Source organism: Meleagris gallopavo, chromosome 14 (assembly GCF_905368555.1).
Source record: "Meleagris gallopavo chromosome 14, MGAL_WU_HG_1.1, whole genome shotgun sequence".
Taxonomy (NCBI): Eukaryota; Metazoa; Chordata; class Aves; order Galliformes; family Phasianidae; genus Meleagris; species Meleagris gallopavo.
In genome coordinates this window covers 4,336,771-4,355,278 of record NC_139417.1, presented here as the reverse complement: position 1 = coordinate 4,355,278, position 18,508 = coordinate 4,336,771, and the positions used below count along the sequence as shown (strand labels likewise).

The 18,508-nt window shown below is 38.9% G+C and overlaps 1 protein-coding gene and 1 long non-coding RNA gene across 5 annotated transcripts in view; both read left to right on the top strand.

Annotated features, from left to right (window-relative positions):
- VGLL4 (vestigial like family member 4) overlaps positions 1–18,508 on the top strand; it is an 83,938-nt gene that overhangs the window by 46,089 nt on the left and 19,341 nt on the right. For all 4 annotated transcript variants that reach the window (XM_085235971.1, XM_085235972.1, XM_085235970.1 and 1 more), the window contains one exon: positions 13,529–13,718. In XM_085235971.1, coding sequence (XP_085092097.1) covers positions 13,529–13,718 — 190 coding nt within the window. The remainder of the gene's footprint in view (positions 1–13,528; positions 13,719–18,508) is intronic.
- On the top strand, positions 1,147–4,771 carry LOC146543398 (uncharacterized). Its single transcript, XR_014886389.1, has 2 exons — positions 1,147–3,675; positions 4,331–4,771. It is a non-coding gene; the product is annotated as an uncharacterized LOC146543398 (long non-coding RNA).

Here is an 18,508-nt window from a genome sequence, read left to right as displayed (position 1 = left end):
TTTTTAAATAGCTGATGTGTTTTTGGGAGTGAGTATCTATTTATATTAAAATGGCACTAGTGCACTCTGGTTGGCTTTAGAGATGATACTGTGACTTCTCATTTTGTAGATGTAGACATTTTTAAAAATAAGCAGATTATGGCACTTTTAAGGCACATCCTTTTAGAAAACGATTGTTTCTTGGTTCCAGATTACTCAGTTGGAATTGCCTTCTGTGTGCCATATTCCTAATTGCAATTATGTGCCCATACGGAGAAAATTAGAGTTGTCTAGTCAAAAGGAAACTATTCCTATGAATCTAAATTAGCTAGGAGGACCAGTAAATACCACACAAGAGCTGGCCAAGTAAAATGAGGCTATTTAGTTGTTCTCTTTATGTTCTTTGGAAAGCAATCTGTTCAAAAGCAGAAGCTTAGCAAAAACTACTCTTGGTGTATATATATATATATCTAAAAAGAGTTGACATAACTACGACACCTCCTTTGTTGTGGTTTTATACAGAACGCATTAAATGGAGATGGGGTGAGGGAAGTGCAGTGTGACTCATATAGGACAAGTTCAAACTCAGCCAGTTTCTTGGATTTAGTATAAATATTTATGGCATTGAAGGGGATTTTTTTAAAAATATGCTTCCTTGTGCTCTAGATCTTTTAGATGTCCTTCTCAGACATCTGGTGTGCATTGCTGCTTGTTTAACCCCCACCCTTCAGTTTTCATGCTGTGGCATCTCAGAGAGCTATCGCAGTCACTCTGTGGTCGGCATAAATTAAATCTCATAGAGCCAGCTGGGAGAATGCTGACGTGCACACTTTTCCTGCTGAATGCTCTAAAACTGGTGGCTGCAGTTAAAGAGGTGAACACTTGGCTCTTGTCTTGCTGTAAGCATCACACTGAGCTATTTTCCAAAATAGGAATTCCAGCATTAATAGTGATGCTTACTGATTCTTGACTCGTTTCTGTCCGTAAGAAAAAGGTTCTATTATCAGTGTTTTTTGTAACACATTTAGCTTATCAGTTAAATAAATAAAGTTCTCTTCCTTTCAAAAGTTCTTAATTTAATACTGAAGACTAATTTCTAAGACTGTAGCTGCTTAGATGTACAGTATACTTTCTTTAAAAGCTAATCTGTAGTTACACTGAGGGTTGTTTTTTTAATAGTACAGTAAATTCACCGCTATGCTATTTGGTTTCAAGTTTTTCTCAAAGAATCCTTGTAGAAGCAGCATGATAACAAACATTATAATACTCATTGTAATGTATTGTCCTTTTTTTCTTTTAATCCTCCTAAGGAGCCAAGTTCAACCTTCAGCTACCCCATGAAATAGCGAGTGTTGTCCTTACTTACAGGGTGAAGGGTAAGAGTTGTGATTGGTTTAATTCACGTAAGTGAAGGGTAAAGCTGACAGCAACATTCACAGTGCCTTGATTGTCATATTTTGCCACAACTGCTAAACCTTGTGTTAGTTTGTTGGTAATCTTATGGTGCTTCTAGTAGCTTTCTTTTGATGTGCAGAAAAAAATATGTATTTAGTTTATCAGCCAAACAGAAAATTTCAGATCTTTGAAACTTGGAGCGTCCATCTGTAGATGAGATTTTTGTTTTCTGATCAGCAGGCATGGAGAGAACTGGAGATTTGACGCTAAAATCTGCTGTGATTGTGGTCTGTCTGTAGGGATGGACCCCATCTAAAGTGAGGTGATGGAAGCTGTTTCAGAGAAAGGAATTGGGTCTTCTTACCTGTTACAAGAGTGAGCTCATACAAACCATGGTGTGGGGATAGAGAATTTTTAAGTTCCCCTCTGTGAGCCACAGGACCTCTACAGGACTGTTCGTTATGTTTGAGGCCTGTTGAGGTGCATAAAAGGAATGTGTCCACTGATGCTGGCACTTTTATATTCTCTTCACGAGGTGAGCTAGGGTAAGAAACTTAATGAGGGATACTTATACTAATATACTAAAAAATTTAATTTCTGGATCTGGTGGAGCTAGCATCATATGAATGATGGGGTGCAGATCTAATGACTGACAGTCTTGTTACCCTTGGTTTATCAGCCCATCTGTGTGGTATTTTTGTGATGTTTTGTCAGGAATGAATTGTCTTCTGCAGCTTGAAATAAACAAACAAGGAGCCTGGAGTGATGTTAATCAAAAGAAAGACTCAGCTAAAGACAAGGGCTCTTCCGAGAGTAATGCCTCTGATTTTATGACGCTGGCCCACAACATCAGAGGCGAATGTTGGCGTGATGGCAGTAGAGGTGGAACCTTCCTGCCCCTATCCCATGACATCTTCTTACCGTGAGACAGATGCAGCAGAGGGGCAGTCTGACAAACTGACATCTGAAGTGGAAGGTGACTGTGTTGAAAAATAATGTTCTGTAGCTGAGAATATGCTCTGTCAGATAGCGTTACTGTGCTCTTTGTATCTGTTCTAATTTGTATGGAAAGGCATTACTCTAAGAGTGACCTACGTAAATTTAGGGAGAGGAAGATGAAGCCCTAATTATAGATATTTGAGAAGTAGAGTGTAACTTCAGTACTTGCCACCCATTCCAGTCTTATGATTGTAAAGATAACTTAAAAAACATGAATTTGTGCTTGTGTTCCACTGCTCCAAGCGTCCTGGAATACCAGCCTTCAGTGCCTAGAAATCTGTGAGAAAGGCTGTCCAGTCAGCATGTAACTTCTTGGTAGCAAATGCAATCCCTGCCTCCATCTTAGCTTTTCCTTGGAGAGAACATTAATTATGAGTAACCCTGCAGCTTGGCGCCATGGATGATCCTCCTTCTTTTGAAATACACATCAGCTATGATTTAGATTGTGCTCCTGTCTATTCCTTAGTGTCAGAGGATTGTCTTCTGTTTTGGCTCTCTGAGTATGACCACCTCTATTGGTCTCAGTCACCACATACTATTACTGACTATTGTAAAGGGTAGGAGCGTCGCTTCAAGTCCTGTTTCCTATGTCCTTCTGAGAAGCAAATGAAATAATTTTGTTCTCTGCTACCACATTTTGAACAACTGAGTCTTCTAGGGAAAGAACCGTTTTCAAGCTGTGGTACTAATGTTACCTAAAATGTTTCTGTGGAGCAATTCATTTCAAGGTGCAGTTTTGTTTCTTTGTTTTTGTTTTTGTTTTGTTTTGTTTTTGTTGTTTTTGTTTTTTGTTTTTCCCCACAATAAATTACTTACCTTAATTACATGTCCTGGACACAAGATTACAAACTGTTATGTCAGAAGATTAATTTTTAAAATTAATCTTTCTCACTAAGAGTGAACCATGTGGATTTGTTTGATTTGGAGGGCTATCCTTTTAAAAAGAATAGTAATGGGTGGGATTTTCTATACATGTTTCTTTATACCAGCTTTACTGGCTTCAGAGAAATTATATGGCATCCTTTCTTCTCCATCTTATGAGTCACTCTGCTCTCCAGGCTCCTCTAGAAGAAGATGAAGCTTTTGCAAGTTTTCAGTTAGTAAAACACTGCATGTGAGCCACATTTGAGTAAAGCTATTGCATTATGTCTTGGAATAACACAAACCCTGTGAGTTGAAGATCTATATTATTCAGCATTATGATGAATTTAAATGCCTTGTCTTCTACAGGCAGACACTGGCTGTGGCATAGCTCAGCCTACTGAGCAACTCCCACCAGTTACAGTAAAACTTTGAGCACAGGTAATTGGCAAACTGATATCTTCCTCTTTTTTTTTTTTTTTCTTAGCATGTCAGAAAGCTGTATCTTTTTTTTTTACCCCAACGGCTTATGTAGTTTGCAGTTGGATTCAGAGTGCTTAACTGCCCTGTCCAGTTGTCATTCCTCTCTTCCCCTTTATAGAAGGGATTTTGGAGTCCATTTTGAAAGACAAAGGGATTTTGTTCCATACAGTGGGTTCTTTGTGGAGATGGGTTGGAATTGTTCTGATACTGTAGATTACAGTGTGCAGTATTCCATCCAGCTTGTTTGAAGGGGCTCTGTGTTCCTTGAATATGTGAGCCCGTTTCAGACAGACTGCAATAACGTAGCAGAAAACCAAAACTGAAACTGGAGTTTTAGTTTCTCTCACTAAGGATGTCACATTAGTTAGGAGGAGATTATCATGTTGGTGACCATGAGGGCAGAAGCAGCTCTTAGTCATGTGTCTGTCCGTGCATATATGAATAAGGCATCCCCTCCAGTCCCATCTCCTGTCCTGTGGCAGGAGCGGCTTCTGGCGTTTGGTTGTTTGGCCACATGCCATATGAGAAAAATGCAGTTGCCAAGATTTCTTTGATTTTTATGTTTTTTTTCTTTTTTCTTTTTGTTTGTTTGTTTGTTTGTTTCCATTCCAAGGTCACTTGTATGCTACAAATGGGAATCCAGTCTGGGAAGTTATCACTGTGAGGGAGTTGCACACAAGCAGTGACCTTGCTTTTCTCCAAATCTTCTCTGCAGAGAGCCACTCATGCATGATGCATAACTTTCATTAACATATTTTGAATGTATTTGCTCTTACGTTTTTATTGTATAGATACAACATTTATGTTCTCTTTCTCACGTTACTACCTTCCAGTTAGCAAAGGAGAAGAACATGAGAAAATGTGTTTGGAGTATGCTTAAAATCTCGCGGTGTACCTAGAGAGTATATCTACTCTTCAGTTTTAATAAATGGGATGTATGTTAATATTTTTTACTTTTGCTTAACAGCTTTTGTCTCAAATATTCACTAAAGAAACAGTGTATGATTTACTGGATTTAATATGCCTGTGTTACAAGTAAACATCCCAAAATTTATGCCTGAAAAATGTCTTCTGTAGAAGATATTGACTGTGTTTATATCCATAAGAGAAGCCCAATAGTCTGGAGTTCAATTTTTGTTACAAGATCGTGTCCATCTTAGCATTGTTAAGGAGTTTTTTGAAAAACAAAGTGCACAATCTGCTGAGAAACCATATGAAATTCTTGTATTCTGTTCTGAAATATATTCAATCAATCAATATATTTCAAGTAAGGCAGAATAGTGGGAAAGTTTATATGCACAGTGCCCAAGAAAAAAGAACTGTTAGGCAGAGTCTATATGTGTAGGTCTACCTGAAAGTAGTGCCTCTTATTTATTTCTATGAAGATTACAACAGATACAACGAGCACAGTAACACTATCTGACAAAGTAAATTCTCAGCTTCAAAACACAATTGTCAACATAGTCATCACCATTAGCTCTACATTTTTACCAGCAATAAGAAGAGAGCTGCATCTGTCTCATGGTAACAAAATGTCATGGAATACTGGAGGGAAGGTTCCACCTCTACTGCCATCCCACCATCATCTGCCTCTGATGTTGCGGGCCAACATCATAAAATAGGAGGCATCTTTTAGAGCAGCCCTCCTAGCTATGCCAGTCTGAAAAATGCTGAGCAAACTGTTTTGCTTCAGACCTGAGTATCTACATTGCTGTCTGTTAGCAGAGGCAGTATCTAAGGAAATAAAAGATGTGCACTGGGGTGGGAGGTTAACAAATGTTTTCTGTCTTCTTAAGAGGAGTTATTTAAATCTGTGCTTTTTTTGTCTTTCTTTGCCAGTGTGTGCAAATACATTGCTACGAGGTATAATTTAGCATGTTGAAATACTGCTTAAGTATCTGATCTAACATTTTTTTTTTCTGTTGTGATCTTGCTGTGACTTCAGTTTGCATTTGAAATAGATGGCAGATCATTTAGCTTTGATTGTTTCTGCTGAAAGACAGACTAGTCTTTGATCTGTTTAGCATTCCTGTCTTTTATATTATACAATAAGTCATTGAGCTGAGTGACGAAAGAAAGAACACCTCGATCTGGAAGTTAACCATTATATTGGCAAGCAGCATCTTCAACGTGCTGATGTACAGTTCTATTTCATTCACAATTTTTTACTGACAGTATTTTACATTTCTCTTTTATTAAAATCATACTTGAACACTGACAAAAGTCTTTTTATCAGGCAGCTTTTAAAATCTGCGTATCAAAAATGTGAGAGATGCCCTGTAACAGTTTTCAAACAAATTAAATGAAACTGAATTCTGCTGATCGATTTACTATTTAAGTTTTGCATGGCAGTAGTTTTAATTACATCATCTGGACTTGTTTTCTCTGTTAGGAATTACTGTGCCTGTCAGAGTGGGCTGTGTTTCTCATGTTCTTAAGTGTATGTGCCTCAGTTAAATGCTGCAGTGAGGGTGCACAGTGAAAATAGCTGTGTCCTACCTTGAGCCACCAAGGCTGGTGGGTGTTCACCTCCCTCTCTGGACCAAGACCAGCAGGGCTGACCTGGAATCATTAGAGATATAAACTCTGGGAGGAGAAAACATCGTTAAGCATGGGAAGTAACTTGAATGACTGAATTTCAGTAGTATTGTACATGAGTATGTTGTAGGGATACACCAAAACCTCTTACAGTGCTTATGACGCAGTATGGTTTTCCAGGGAATTAAATGGATCGTGCATCTTTCTGCTGACCAGTAGTCACTAAACTAGCGTTTTCTGTACAAATACAGGAAGTGAAAATGTAAACGATACATCTCCTTTTTGTCGTCTTTTCTCTTTTATTCTCTCCCTTGTTTGTTCTTCTTTCATAGTGAGGCCAGTGCTGTTCAGCAGGGCCAGGTGGCTCAAGTACAGTTCTATACAAAGGCAAGTGCTTGGTCTTACTTGGTGGTGGTTCTTAGCAAGGCAGCTTATGGTTCTTTTATATAAGAGCCCCTGTAACACATTGAGCAAACATAAAATGATAACTTGTGTTAACTTTTAGTGCTTCTTAATTGACTTTAAATATTTGATATAGGTTTTTCCCAGGAGAGCTGGCAGAAAAGCCAAGAAAGGACTTTTCTTTGGGAACAACCTTGCTTTCTGAGTTAAAAAATAAAAACAAAAAAAAAAGGAGTCAAATCTTATTTTGACACTAATGGAAACAAGACCTCATTGGTACTATTTATTTGGAGATTAGTGTAATGCATTGATTTCATTTAAATCTTGTCTGCCAGATAATTGAAATCTTTTTTTTAGCTGTAGTTAACATGAATTCAGGCACTTTAAGCAGAAGAAAGGAAGATCCTACAAACAGCCAGCTGAGAGATGTGCTGCAGGAGTTTACTGGTTGAGCCATTATCCTAAAGGGAGATATTCAGACTTCTCAAATAGTCTCTACAATTAGATATAAGCCTGAGTTCACTGTTGGGTTGGAACTCAACACAGTCCCACAGTCACAGTTGCTGGGGTGTGAAAATTGAAATTTGACAGAGGAAATAGCATGCTTGAGGTTTGATGTTACGACACTAGGAAGCTCTGCCAGACTGAAGCATTGAAATTTGCTCTGGCCTGCCTTTTTTTTTTTTTTTTTTTGGCTTATCACAGAATCACAAAAACACCAAGGTTGGAAAAGACCTACAAGATCATCCTGTCCAACCATCCTATCACCAATAGTTCTCACTAAACCATGTTCCTCAGCACAAAATCCAAATGTTCCTTGAACTTATCTGCTCTCTTTCCCCTTTTCATACCATCATTACTGCCTACTTACATAGACACATTTTTGCAGTTCATTTTTGTTTTTACTTACAGCTAGAAGTGTATTAGAAGGAGACGCTCACAGGTGGTACTGATTAGCAAAGAGAATGTTACAAACTTAGTTTGTGTGATCAGCAAAGAGTTTTTTTTTACTTGTATTTATGAATTAGTTTGTAGAATTGAGTCAACTGTCCATATAAGTCTTTATGTGCAGAGTGTATGTCTGTTACAGTATCACAAGAATGGAAGTTGATGTAATCAGTTTTTCACAGTACATTTGAAGGGACAGTGACAGGTTTCGGGGGTCTGTTCTGCCATTCTGGCACAATTGGTTGTTGTGTGTTGTTGTTTTGTTGCTTTTGGAAAGTCTGCTGAAATCTGCTTTAGCCTGTGCTGCTCAGCTCTGATGAACAAAGATGTGTTTTTTTAAAGGATCCTCAAGCAATCATTCCTGTGCTCCACAAGTGGTCTTGCTGTACCTGAACTCTGGCTCCTTTCCCGCTGCAGTCTTTTGGATGAGAGAGGAGGAAAAAGTGGGTGGAGGTGATTGAATGCAGAGGTCACTGTTTTATGTTCTTGCTAGCAACGTCAAATGTAATGTGTCCCTCATTGGCAGGCATGGTCAGATAGAGGAGCCAGAACAGAACAGTCAGTTTAATCACTGTATTCTGTTTTTGGCCGTGGGTTTTCTGGCATACGTATCTCTGCACAGTGGTAGCCAGAGCGTGGTTCCAGGAGTAAGTGCTTTTCATATGTTTTGTAAGCTGATGAGAGCAGAGTTTTGCCAATTTTTCTGTAAATGTGTATGTGATTCTTTTGTTTCCTAAATTAGCTTTTTGTCATCCTGTAAGAAAGTCAGTACAATGTGTGTAAGATACGTGAATTAGTAAGTTTGCTGCTGAAAGAAGTCTGTCAGCTGTAATAAGAAATATTTCCAAGATATGGTTTCATAACAGTGTTTTATGAGAAGACTGTTCTCATTAATATTTAATTTTCCTGTTGTTCTTGTAGTTTGCCATTTCATTATGCTCTTCAGGTGGGCCTGGTTTTATATAAATAAAGCAAATGGGTACTACTGTAACTTGTTTGCAGCATTTGACAGTGTACTTCTCCTAATTAATTCTTATTTAAGCTAAGTAATATTATCAAAACTGTCATCCAGAAATAATGTAGTGATACAAAGACTTTCTTGTTTGCATCAGGTTGTAGAAATGTCCAGTGGTTAAATAAATAACCTAAGCAGTCACAAATGATATTATCTTTTATCATAAAACAAAGTTCTATACTGAGATGTCTGAATGGGTTAATTCATTTTCTGTGGCCACAGAAGCAAAGAAAATTTGCATTAAGTCATGATCTTACAAGAGTTTAGTCTGAATATTTTGCACAGATTAAATTTTTGGGGAATTCCATCATTTCAAAGATACCACAATGTATACAGTGTGTATAAGTAATACCTAATGTAGGTACTTGACAACATCAGCATGCTAATTTGCTGGTACAATGTGTTGATTCTTAGTGGTTTTGATAACTTGTTTTGATAACTGATTAAACTAAGCAATATTCAAGTGACTTCATCACTTGACATCTAGTATCTCAAATCAGTGGTTTTTGACCATGATTTGGAATAATGTCATCTATCTCAATTCATGTTGATACAGACTTTTGTGTTGCAGGTAGTAGAAGGAAACATGGAACAGTTTATAAATTCATTCCTGTTGGTTTTCAGTTTAAACTTGTTTCATCTTCTGTAGTTTCATCTTCACATAGACATAGCTTTTGTGAATGTCCTGTCGTTTCAGCTGAAATATTTCATATGCAGTGAGGGCTAAATTTTGGATCAGTAGGTAAAATTGGCCCTGAAGACCTTCATGTACTATTGATTCCTGGGAACGTCTGACCCTGGGAACATGAACCAACCGCTGTTGCTAATGAGTTTGTCTGCGCGAAGATATTGGAAAAAGTAATTAAAGGTGTAATGCACGTTAATTAAAGTCTGCTAAACACTCATGCCCATGATTTTATTAATTACTAGAGTGGCCTGAGGTCATGGTAATTCAGTTCAAGCTCTTAAAGGTAAAGACCATGTTGATCCAGAGCGGAAGGTTTTTTTGTGAAGTTAATAAGTGTGTCAGGAATGTACTCTTGTGGACAAATCTGTTTGTCAGATGCAGAACAGAAAAGTAAAGTGGGCAAGGACAGCGCTTAGACTTTCTGTTGAGGAGTCTTATTTCAGTATGCTCTAAGGTCTGTATCGTGTCAGTCTTCAGCTGGAAAGATGAAGCCTTTCATTTCTGGTTCGTAATTAACGCACAGATTTTATGGATTAACAGTAGCCAGCGGGAAGAGGAAACTGGGAGGGGGGATAGGATGTGATAGCCATGTCTTAGTGCAGAGCTGCTAGGTCACAGAGGAAGGAAGTTAGCTGCCAAAATAGTGTATATCTTTTTTTTTTTTTTTTTTTTTTCCTCTAATCTTTGGTAACTCCTGGAGTTCTCAGGCATATTTTAAGACTTCTCTGGTGTCTTGCTGTCGAATCCACACTTGTGAAAACATGACTTTTGCTGTTGTGATGTTTGCATTGCATGGACGTTTCAGTAGGGACTCAGATACTGCTGACTGAACTGCAAGAGAAACAAAAATAATGTTAAAGATCCAACGATCTTGGTGGTGCTTATGTTCAAAAAGAGACATGCTGTTTTTACAAATGTTTCATTTGCTTGTGTTAGCTTGAATCACTTGCAGTTTAGGCTGCTAAGTGGTTAAAATAAAGAACGTCCTTGCTGACTGCATTAACTTCTGTTGAGTGAGTGTGCTTCTGCAGTGCTGGCATATAGGCAGACACTACGTCACATTGTTATCTGGGTTTTGCTTGTCTGTGTTTTATCGTGTTGCCTAACAGTTTTAATTAAAAAAAAAAAAAAAAAAAAAGGACTGGTATGAACAGTTGTACATAGAACTATCTGAAAGCAGCAGATCAAGAGTGTCTCACACCAGCTGCTTACTGAAACAAAGGGAAGTATTATGAGAGGCACAATAAATGTGTTTTGCTATCCATGCTTTCAGTTGCAGTGCAGACACAAGCCTTCACAGTAATGAATTTTGAAGACTGGAGCTTAGTCTTGGGGAATTTTATAAAACGGAGTTGTTTTATCAGAGTGTTGTCTTGCCAGTTGTGTAGTGTGAGTCTGGTTACCATGGCGTGCGGTCAGCTGGGGGAGACAAATGCAGTCAGCAAACCAGTGCCTTGTATCATAGGCTCTGCTGTGGTTTCTTCCTTGCTGGTTTAAATTCACATTTGGGAAGGAGTAAAGTGGTGGGGAAAGAAGACACCTTTTATTTAAATATAAAACAGTTTTAACCCTAATCAAAATTATAAGCTGTGAGCGTGCAATTTATCCCTATATACAATGGAGGGATATTTTTCCTCTTAATCTTACCCTGCTATCTGGATTTCTGTCTGGCATCGTTCCCTGCCTGCCTGGTGCCTGCTGGGCAGTGGCCACGTGGCTCTGCCTGGAGGAGATGCTTGCTGTCTTCCCGCCTGTCCTGCAGACCGAGAGCGAGGAGCTCCTCCTGCCCCAGTGCTCACCTCTGCCACCTGTCCTCATGAAGCTGAAGCTTTGGCTGAATGGCCCTATGGTACAAGACAGAACTGTCAGATATGTGCTGAAGACCATGTTAGTTCACAGTAGGAAAATGCAGTATCAAATTCAACAGGCTTTAATTAGAAGCCAACCCTTGCTTTGCTAAATTTCTTTAAAATGAGTCTCTACTTCCAGCATAAGGCAGCAATAACACTTTTTATAATATTTTTGCACTTAAATGAATGTTAGTATATAGACACTGTTGTTATCATATAATAAAATCACAATTTTTTTTTTTTTAATGAAGAAAAAAAAGAGGTAATTGTGTAGTATCGGGCACTTAGCTGTTGATTGAGAAAAGGGAAAGATAGAACAATGTCTAGAAATTATCTTTTGTAAACAGCAGTGGGCTTCACATGAGCTTTCTATGATTCTGTGAGTTAGAGCGGCCACGTTCTTGTCAGGAGTTGCTCAGGAGAACTCAGGAGGACTTAGGTGCAGACCTGGAACTACTTTAATGGAATTTTGAGTCTTCAAAAGTCTTCTCTTATCTGAGATCCTACAGAGAGAAGAATGATTGCATATGGGTGGGATGAAAGTATCATGAGCCTGAATTGATGAAAGCTTTATCTTTTGACATTGGTATAAAACTTTTTATCAAAGAGAGAAGTGAGAGAGATTCCTCTCCAAGAGAATCCGGTGTGATGTGGTTTACTTCTAAAGTTTGTGTCAGAACATGATCGATATCTGCTCAAAACATACAGACTGAACTAAAAATACAGGAACTGTACTCAGGGGAAGGTTATTTCAGATGAGAGGTCTTTTTGATAAGAGCTCTGTGTGACATTAAGGTGGCTGGGGTGGGGGTTTTGGTCCTTTCATACAGGAGGGGTTTGGATGTCTGTCTCAGAGCATCTGCAGTAGGGCACAGTTTTTACTATTTAGAGCTGAGATGGAAAGTTCCAATTTAAATCTGGTGCCAGAGTCTTTTATAGAAATCATGACTTGTGGTGTATTATAGGTCAGTGTATATTTGCTAGTTTATATTATGCTGACGAAATTGGCAAAATGCTTATTTTTACTGGTAAACATTCAGGTTTTCTCCTCGCTCCTTCTTTTTCCAACAAAATAGTATTTGTTTTGTGTGGAATTAGGTCAGCGTTTTATAAATCGTCTGCCTCAGCGATGATGTGAAAATGTGTGGTGACACACAAAGATTTCTATTCTCAGCTACTTCAGGACTGCAGATGAAGTTAACTTTATCCTAATTTTAGTTTTGGAAATTACGGCCATGTAGAAAACAAAATGCTTCTGGCAGCATAGGAAAAATACAACTTTTAAACTCTAGCAAAAGTAGCTGTTTCAGGGATATTGCCAGAATAGGTGACCCTGGTTAATTTAGCTCATCCTTAAGCCCTTTCAAAGCCTGAAGAGCATTTTCTAATGTCTTTAAATCCCTATGACCCATGGCTGTAAGGATGGTGAGTTCCATAATTGTAGGCAAAATGCAGTGCTGCCCTTCAGGCCCTGTGTTCAGTGAGACAGTTAATTGAAAGGGGAAAAAAACTGTGGTCATATTTTAATGTATGCATAGTAACATTGTGTGAATGTGTTTCTATGCAAGCTAATTGTATCATTTCTGGAATTGTTTACACATAACTCCCACATGCTGTGAGTGGCGTTTTCTGTGTTATCAGAAAATACGTAGAATTTATAAACTACTGAGTACCAAGTCTGCCTCATGGAAAAATGCCCTTCTTAGAATTGAAGTTATATGATTCTTCTGTTGAAAACATATGTACTGTTGTATATTGGAGCAAACTTAGTTTAAAAGTATAGCGGACGTTTGCAGACAAACTTACACTTGCAAAAGCAAGTTCCAGTTTTTTCCCTAATTTTTACTTCACATAGTTATATACCAGACAAGCTTGTTTTGGACAGCTTTTTATGAAAAGAATAACTTGAGAATTTCAATGTTTATTCAGCTTTAGATCTTGAATATTTGGCATAGATGTGAACCTGGAATTTATACCACAACCATAAGGAAAGGAACAAAGCATATTTCATTGCAAATAGTCATGCTTTGCAGGATGAGGTAATGAAAGTTCAGTGCTGGAATGGCAGCTTGTAAGAAGGAATGCTTCTGAATAAAAATACTGTTAGAAAGATGTGTTAGTTCAACCTTTGAGATCATCTGGGGTGAGTCGACCCTTCTTGTATTACCTTTTCTCAACTGTTGCTTTGTTCATGCATGAAACTCTAAGGTATGGCTTATAACGCCTTGTTTATCTTATAACCATGTTTAAATGTGCCTTTGCACACCTGACATCTGTTTGGGAATTTTGTCTGCGAGAATTTTTTTAAAAACACCATGTTCTACCTCATTTTGCCTGTTGTGTTCATCTTCACTTGTCTTTTTCCTGTAGGTGAAGCAGCTTTAAGAGGTGAGCCCAGAATGCAGTCTCTCCCAGTATCCTCTGCTCTAACCAACCATCGGACAGGCCCTCCTCCGATCAGCCCCAATAAGAGAAAGCTCAGCATGGACCAAGGGGATGATGAGATAGACTGTGAAAATGAACATGTTTCTAAAATGAGTCGAATGTTCAATCCACATCTGTAAGTGTCTTGCTTTTATTACTTCTGTTTCACACAGAACGTAGTGCTGTCCTCTTCATCTCTGTACGTGCTAAAATCATACTGTGTCTAAATCTTCCTGGTAGATCTTTCCTTTGTTCCAGATTGCATGAAAATTCTGCACAAAAGCTGATGAGATTAGATGAGCAATGACTTGTTTGGTTTGCATGCAACAAAGCAACAGGAATTATAGCTTAACTTTGTAACAAAACACATACACTAACCCTGCAGTTTCTAAAGCATTGTTCGTGTGTTCTTTGTAATTTGCTCATTTCACTTCCCCAGATTCTGAGCAGTCTCTGTACTCTGGGGGTGGGGAAGCAGGAGGAGGAGAAACAGAAGTGGTTTGCATTTTTCAGAGGCCAGGAGATTGTGAGCCAGCTGCTCTGTAGTCTGCCTTGACAACTGGGCAAGCTGCAGTTGTTGCTAAACATTACTTGGGTGATTGCACTCCAGCTCTGACAGTCAGATGTGGAATTTTTCATACAGGTAAGGTGTTGATGAGCTAGGTGCACGTGTTGGGTAATCATCAAATGCCATTCTTGCTGTGTGCATTCCTAGGAATGCAGGTCTGGTTGGCATGAAGTACAGGCTTAGAGAATTCCTTTCATTCTTGACTGGAGGAAGTGTTTGGAGCAGTTCAGCAGTCCAGGGCAGTCTGATAGCTGAGCGCCGTTCCCTGCTGCCTCAGCTCTTACAGCCTCTGCATTCCTTGCATTCCGCTCTGCTGTGGACTGTTGTGTTCAGTCATAAGATGCGGACTGAGGTATTTATCCTCAAATAAATCACCATAGTGTTAGTCAGAGGCTGGGCCTGTAGTCTGCAGTCTTGGAATTTGTTACGAATCAGGAATCCAGCACTGAAGTAATGCAAAACAATAAAAGCTCACAAGCAGAGGGAGACTTCTCATTTACAACATACCTTCTCTCTCCTAAAAACTTAACTATTTACAGCCTTTCCCTGGCTCTGAAAATGGTGGTACTGGAAAGAACCACATGCTCTGTTTCTGTGGCATACAGACATGACACATCTGAAGAATTTTATGGCATTTTTGAATTATTATGTAACTTTGTGGGAAAAGGTGTGATTTGTAAAAATTCATATGCTAGTGATGAAATAAAACACAGCTGGCAGTTACGTACATTACAGCACTTTAAACAGTGGAGACTATAAAAATAATGAAGTCTGAGCCAGCAGACTCACGTGCAACCAGCATTCAAAACTGAAAGATGCAGGCAGTTACTCCACGTGATCCCTTAGACATAGTCTTTTCTAGTATGCTACGTTTTTACTCAGTGCATTCTTTTTGTATGTGAAAGGCACATCTTCTGCTAGTAAAAAGCAATGGTTGTCTGCCTGGTATTCATGTGATGGGACTTAATCTATTTCAATTAAAGCTTCTACTGCATATGAATCATGATCTAACATAATGCTTTTTCATTCTAATTTAATAGTTGAAGTAGATTATTCAAACTTTACAGGACTGCCCTAAAATACTTTGGGGATGAGAAACGTACTGTAGAAACTTGATTTGTTTGCACTGACAAAAAGACACTAAATTTGGAGAAAGAAGTATTTTATGGAACACAGTAATGGTGCTCCCACTGTAGTGACTTGGAGCTTCTAAAGTTCTGTTTTGATAATATTCAATTTGGTAAAGCAAATCCATGAGAGATGCCCTTGCTACTGATACAGTGTGACAGCAAATACATTTTTGTGACTTGGACTGTAGAGGTGAGGTTTAGTGCTTGTACTTTGAGCTTTTCAGGTTTTAGTGCCCTGAACACACAGGAGGAGGTTGCTGGTGATACAAAAATTCTTCAGTCGGTATCACACGCATCTTTGCCACATAGCACTGTTTAAATCTCTGCTCCTTTAGCTGAGTGTCTTCAGTTATTCTAACTGACCAGAATGGACAGATCTTGTTCATCTGGAAGTCAGTGCTTGGAAGGCAGTAGTCTTTACAACCACAAGTATCTCTTGTTCAGACATCTGGGTCTTTGTGATCATCTTGGTAGAACTGTGAAGCAATTGAATATTCATCCTCTTACCAGCAACATATTGTGAGTGGAAATGTAATTCAACAGGATGAGAATCGGGCTCCATGGTTCATTATAAACGACAGAACTTTTGTTAGCAATTTGATGTTAACTCTTAGCAGCACTGCGCATCGTTGGGAACGAATCCATGTACCTGCTTTGGATATTCTATTAGGCATTAAGCAATTCTAGCCTTTTGTTCTGAAATTGAATGCTTTGAGATAATCCTTGCTCAGGTATAATTCCCAGATGTGTCTTTCAGATGAAGTTCATTTGGGGCTCTACTCAGGAATGTTTATTCTTATCGTGAAAAAAATACAACTAGTGGAGCAGAGAGGGCTGTGAAGTACAGTGAATCATATGCCCTGGCAATTCTTTTATGCTTCCAAAATTCCTGTGCAAAGAACAAACTTATGAAAGGCTCTGTTTTCAGGGGAGATAATTCTCAGCCTTGGGATAAAAAAATATACATACCTGAGACCTTGCAGAAACATTTTTAAGATCTTTACTTTATGACAGTGCTCTGGACTGTATTTGTACAGCTTCTGTATTTCTGTTGTTGTAGAAATGGCACCCACAAACTTCTCACTTGATAAAGACCATACTTCCACCTCACGTTCAAGCCTAGGCACTGTAGTACGAAATCCCTTTGTGCATTTCACTCTTTCTTGTATATCTCTCAAATGTTTTACTTAAAATGCATTCACTGAAGCACAGTCTTACTTAAGTAAAATGTGCTTTGTGTACTGTACTGAATTTTCTGATGCTCTGTAAAACAGCGGAGAGTTTATTTGAAGCCTCATGTTGGAACATGCCTTTGTTCTCCTGTGATTTAGAGGAGAGTAATTAGGAACTTGACTGGTAAGGGGCTGGAGCTATACCAGTCTTTCTTAACAAATGAGGTCTCTTTATTGCATTTCCAAGATGTATTTAGCCCTGTATAAAATGATCTGTATCTGGGCACTGTGATGTAGGTGGAGCACGAATGAAGTGTGTTGTACCTTTAAGTAAAGGTCTCAGGCCTGACCTATGTTATGTGGGTTTCTTGTTTGTCAGGCTGGAGGCATTTTCTCATTTTCACAGTTCAGCTGAAAACAAAGGCCTCCTTATCCTTGCAGGGAGCTCTTAAGAGCTGACATCAGCCTTTTCCCAGCAGGCATCATTTCTGCCTTAAGAGTCCTTGCAGGGAACTGAGAAGTCCGATAAGTTTCTTCTCGTGGCATTTTGTGTGCCAAAGAGCAAATCAAATCGGTAAATGCCAAGAGCACAGAAATGCTCCTTTTTTAACTTTTTTTTTTTTTTTTTTTAAAGAAATGACACTGTGCTGTTACTGCTGCTCTGATTTTACTAGGAACTAGAAGGAACACTGCAGTATTTGGAACAGGGGCAGTTAGGGGTAACAGTTTATAGCTGTGGTGTAGCGATTTTAAAAATAGTTTGCACGCTAGCAAATTGTGGTATCGTCACTGTGCTTACAGTTAGAGAGAATTTATGACATGGACATCTTCAAAAGCATTCAGATTTTGTGTTAGTGGTAAAATTGTACATGAAAATGTTTGGATTTCCATTGGAAGAAAGCTAGTATTTTTTCTTTGCTTGTAGAGCGTATCAGGTGGAAAGACAGTGTTGTGGTTTGGGGCTGTACAGAGATACAGTACTGTGAACGGAGCACTTTCTTCTTCGTCTCTTGGCACCAATTCCTGTATGGCTTGGTGGCATTAGGATTGCAATGAATGTTAATTTCTGTATGAAAACTATTACACTAAAAGATTAGCACACGTTGGGTATACGTAGAAGAATTATGATCTCTTGATTTGCTTGATATGTGGTTCAGATCTTTCTTGTAAAAAAAGAAAGATAGAAAAAAAGTGACAGAACAGTGGAGATTCAGGAAAATGTATTTACTGTGGAAAGGTGTTCAGACACAGGGGAACGGGTTCAGAGGGTGCGTGGTGCTCCCATGCCTGTCAGCACTGAAGAGGCATTTGAATAATGCTCTCAATAACGTACTAAAGCAGTTGGTTAGCTGTGCAGCAGTCAGGCAACTGGTCCTGATGATCTCTGAAGGTCCCATCTAACAGAGCTATCCAGTGGAGTTTGCTCACTTTAGTTAACGCTGCGGTAGAAGTTACATTGGCACTACTTTTTTTAAATCCTTTTTAAGCTGTCCTGAAAGCATTTGAAAGTCGCAGAACAATTTAGGTTTGGCCCTGGGAAATCATTTCATTCAATCCCTGATACAAGTTGGGTCAGCTGTGTCCTCCTCAAGACTGCAGTCACACTAGGCAAAGAATTGAGTGAGGTCTGAAGTAATCAATAAACCATGTTCCTAATTAGAAGAATAGACCCCATCACCTCTTCCCTGCTATTCTCTGGCATTCTCAGGCAGAGGATACAAGGTTGAAATGGTGTGTAGAGATTCAGATCCCTGTTATGGCATGGGCTGGCTGTGGATCCAAGCAAGGCTTGAAGATGTAGAACTGGGCTGTAGAGGTAGTGTGGGAGTTTTCAGAAAAGTTTTTTTGCTCTTAACAGCATTTTTTGTTCCAGGCTTTATGGGATATTAAGACATGTGCTTACGCTGTCATTGTATTGTGACAAATGAGAATAGAAGAAAACAACCCACACACAACTCTGAACACCCAGTGCCTCACATTTGCTTGCAGGAGTCCTCCTAACATGAATGCGCCTTTGAAGTATTTGTAGTTAACCTGGTGTTTGCCAAGAGATTCT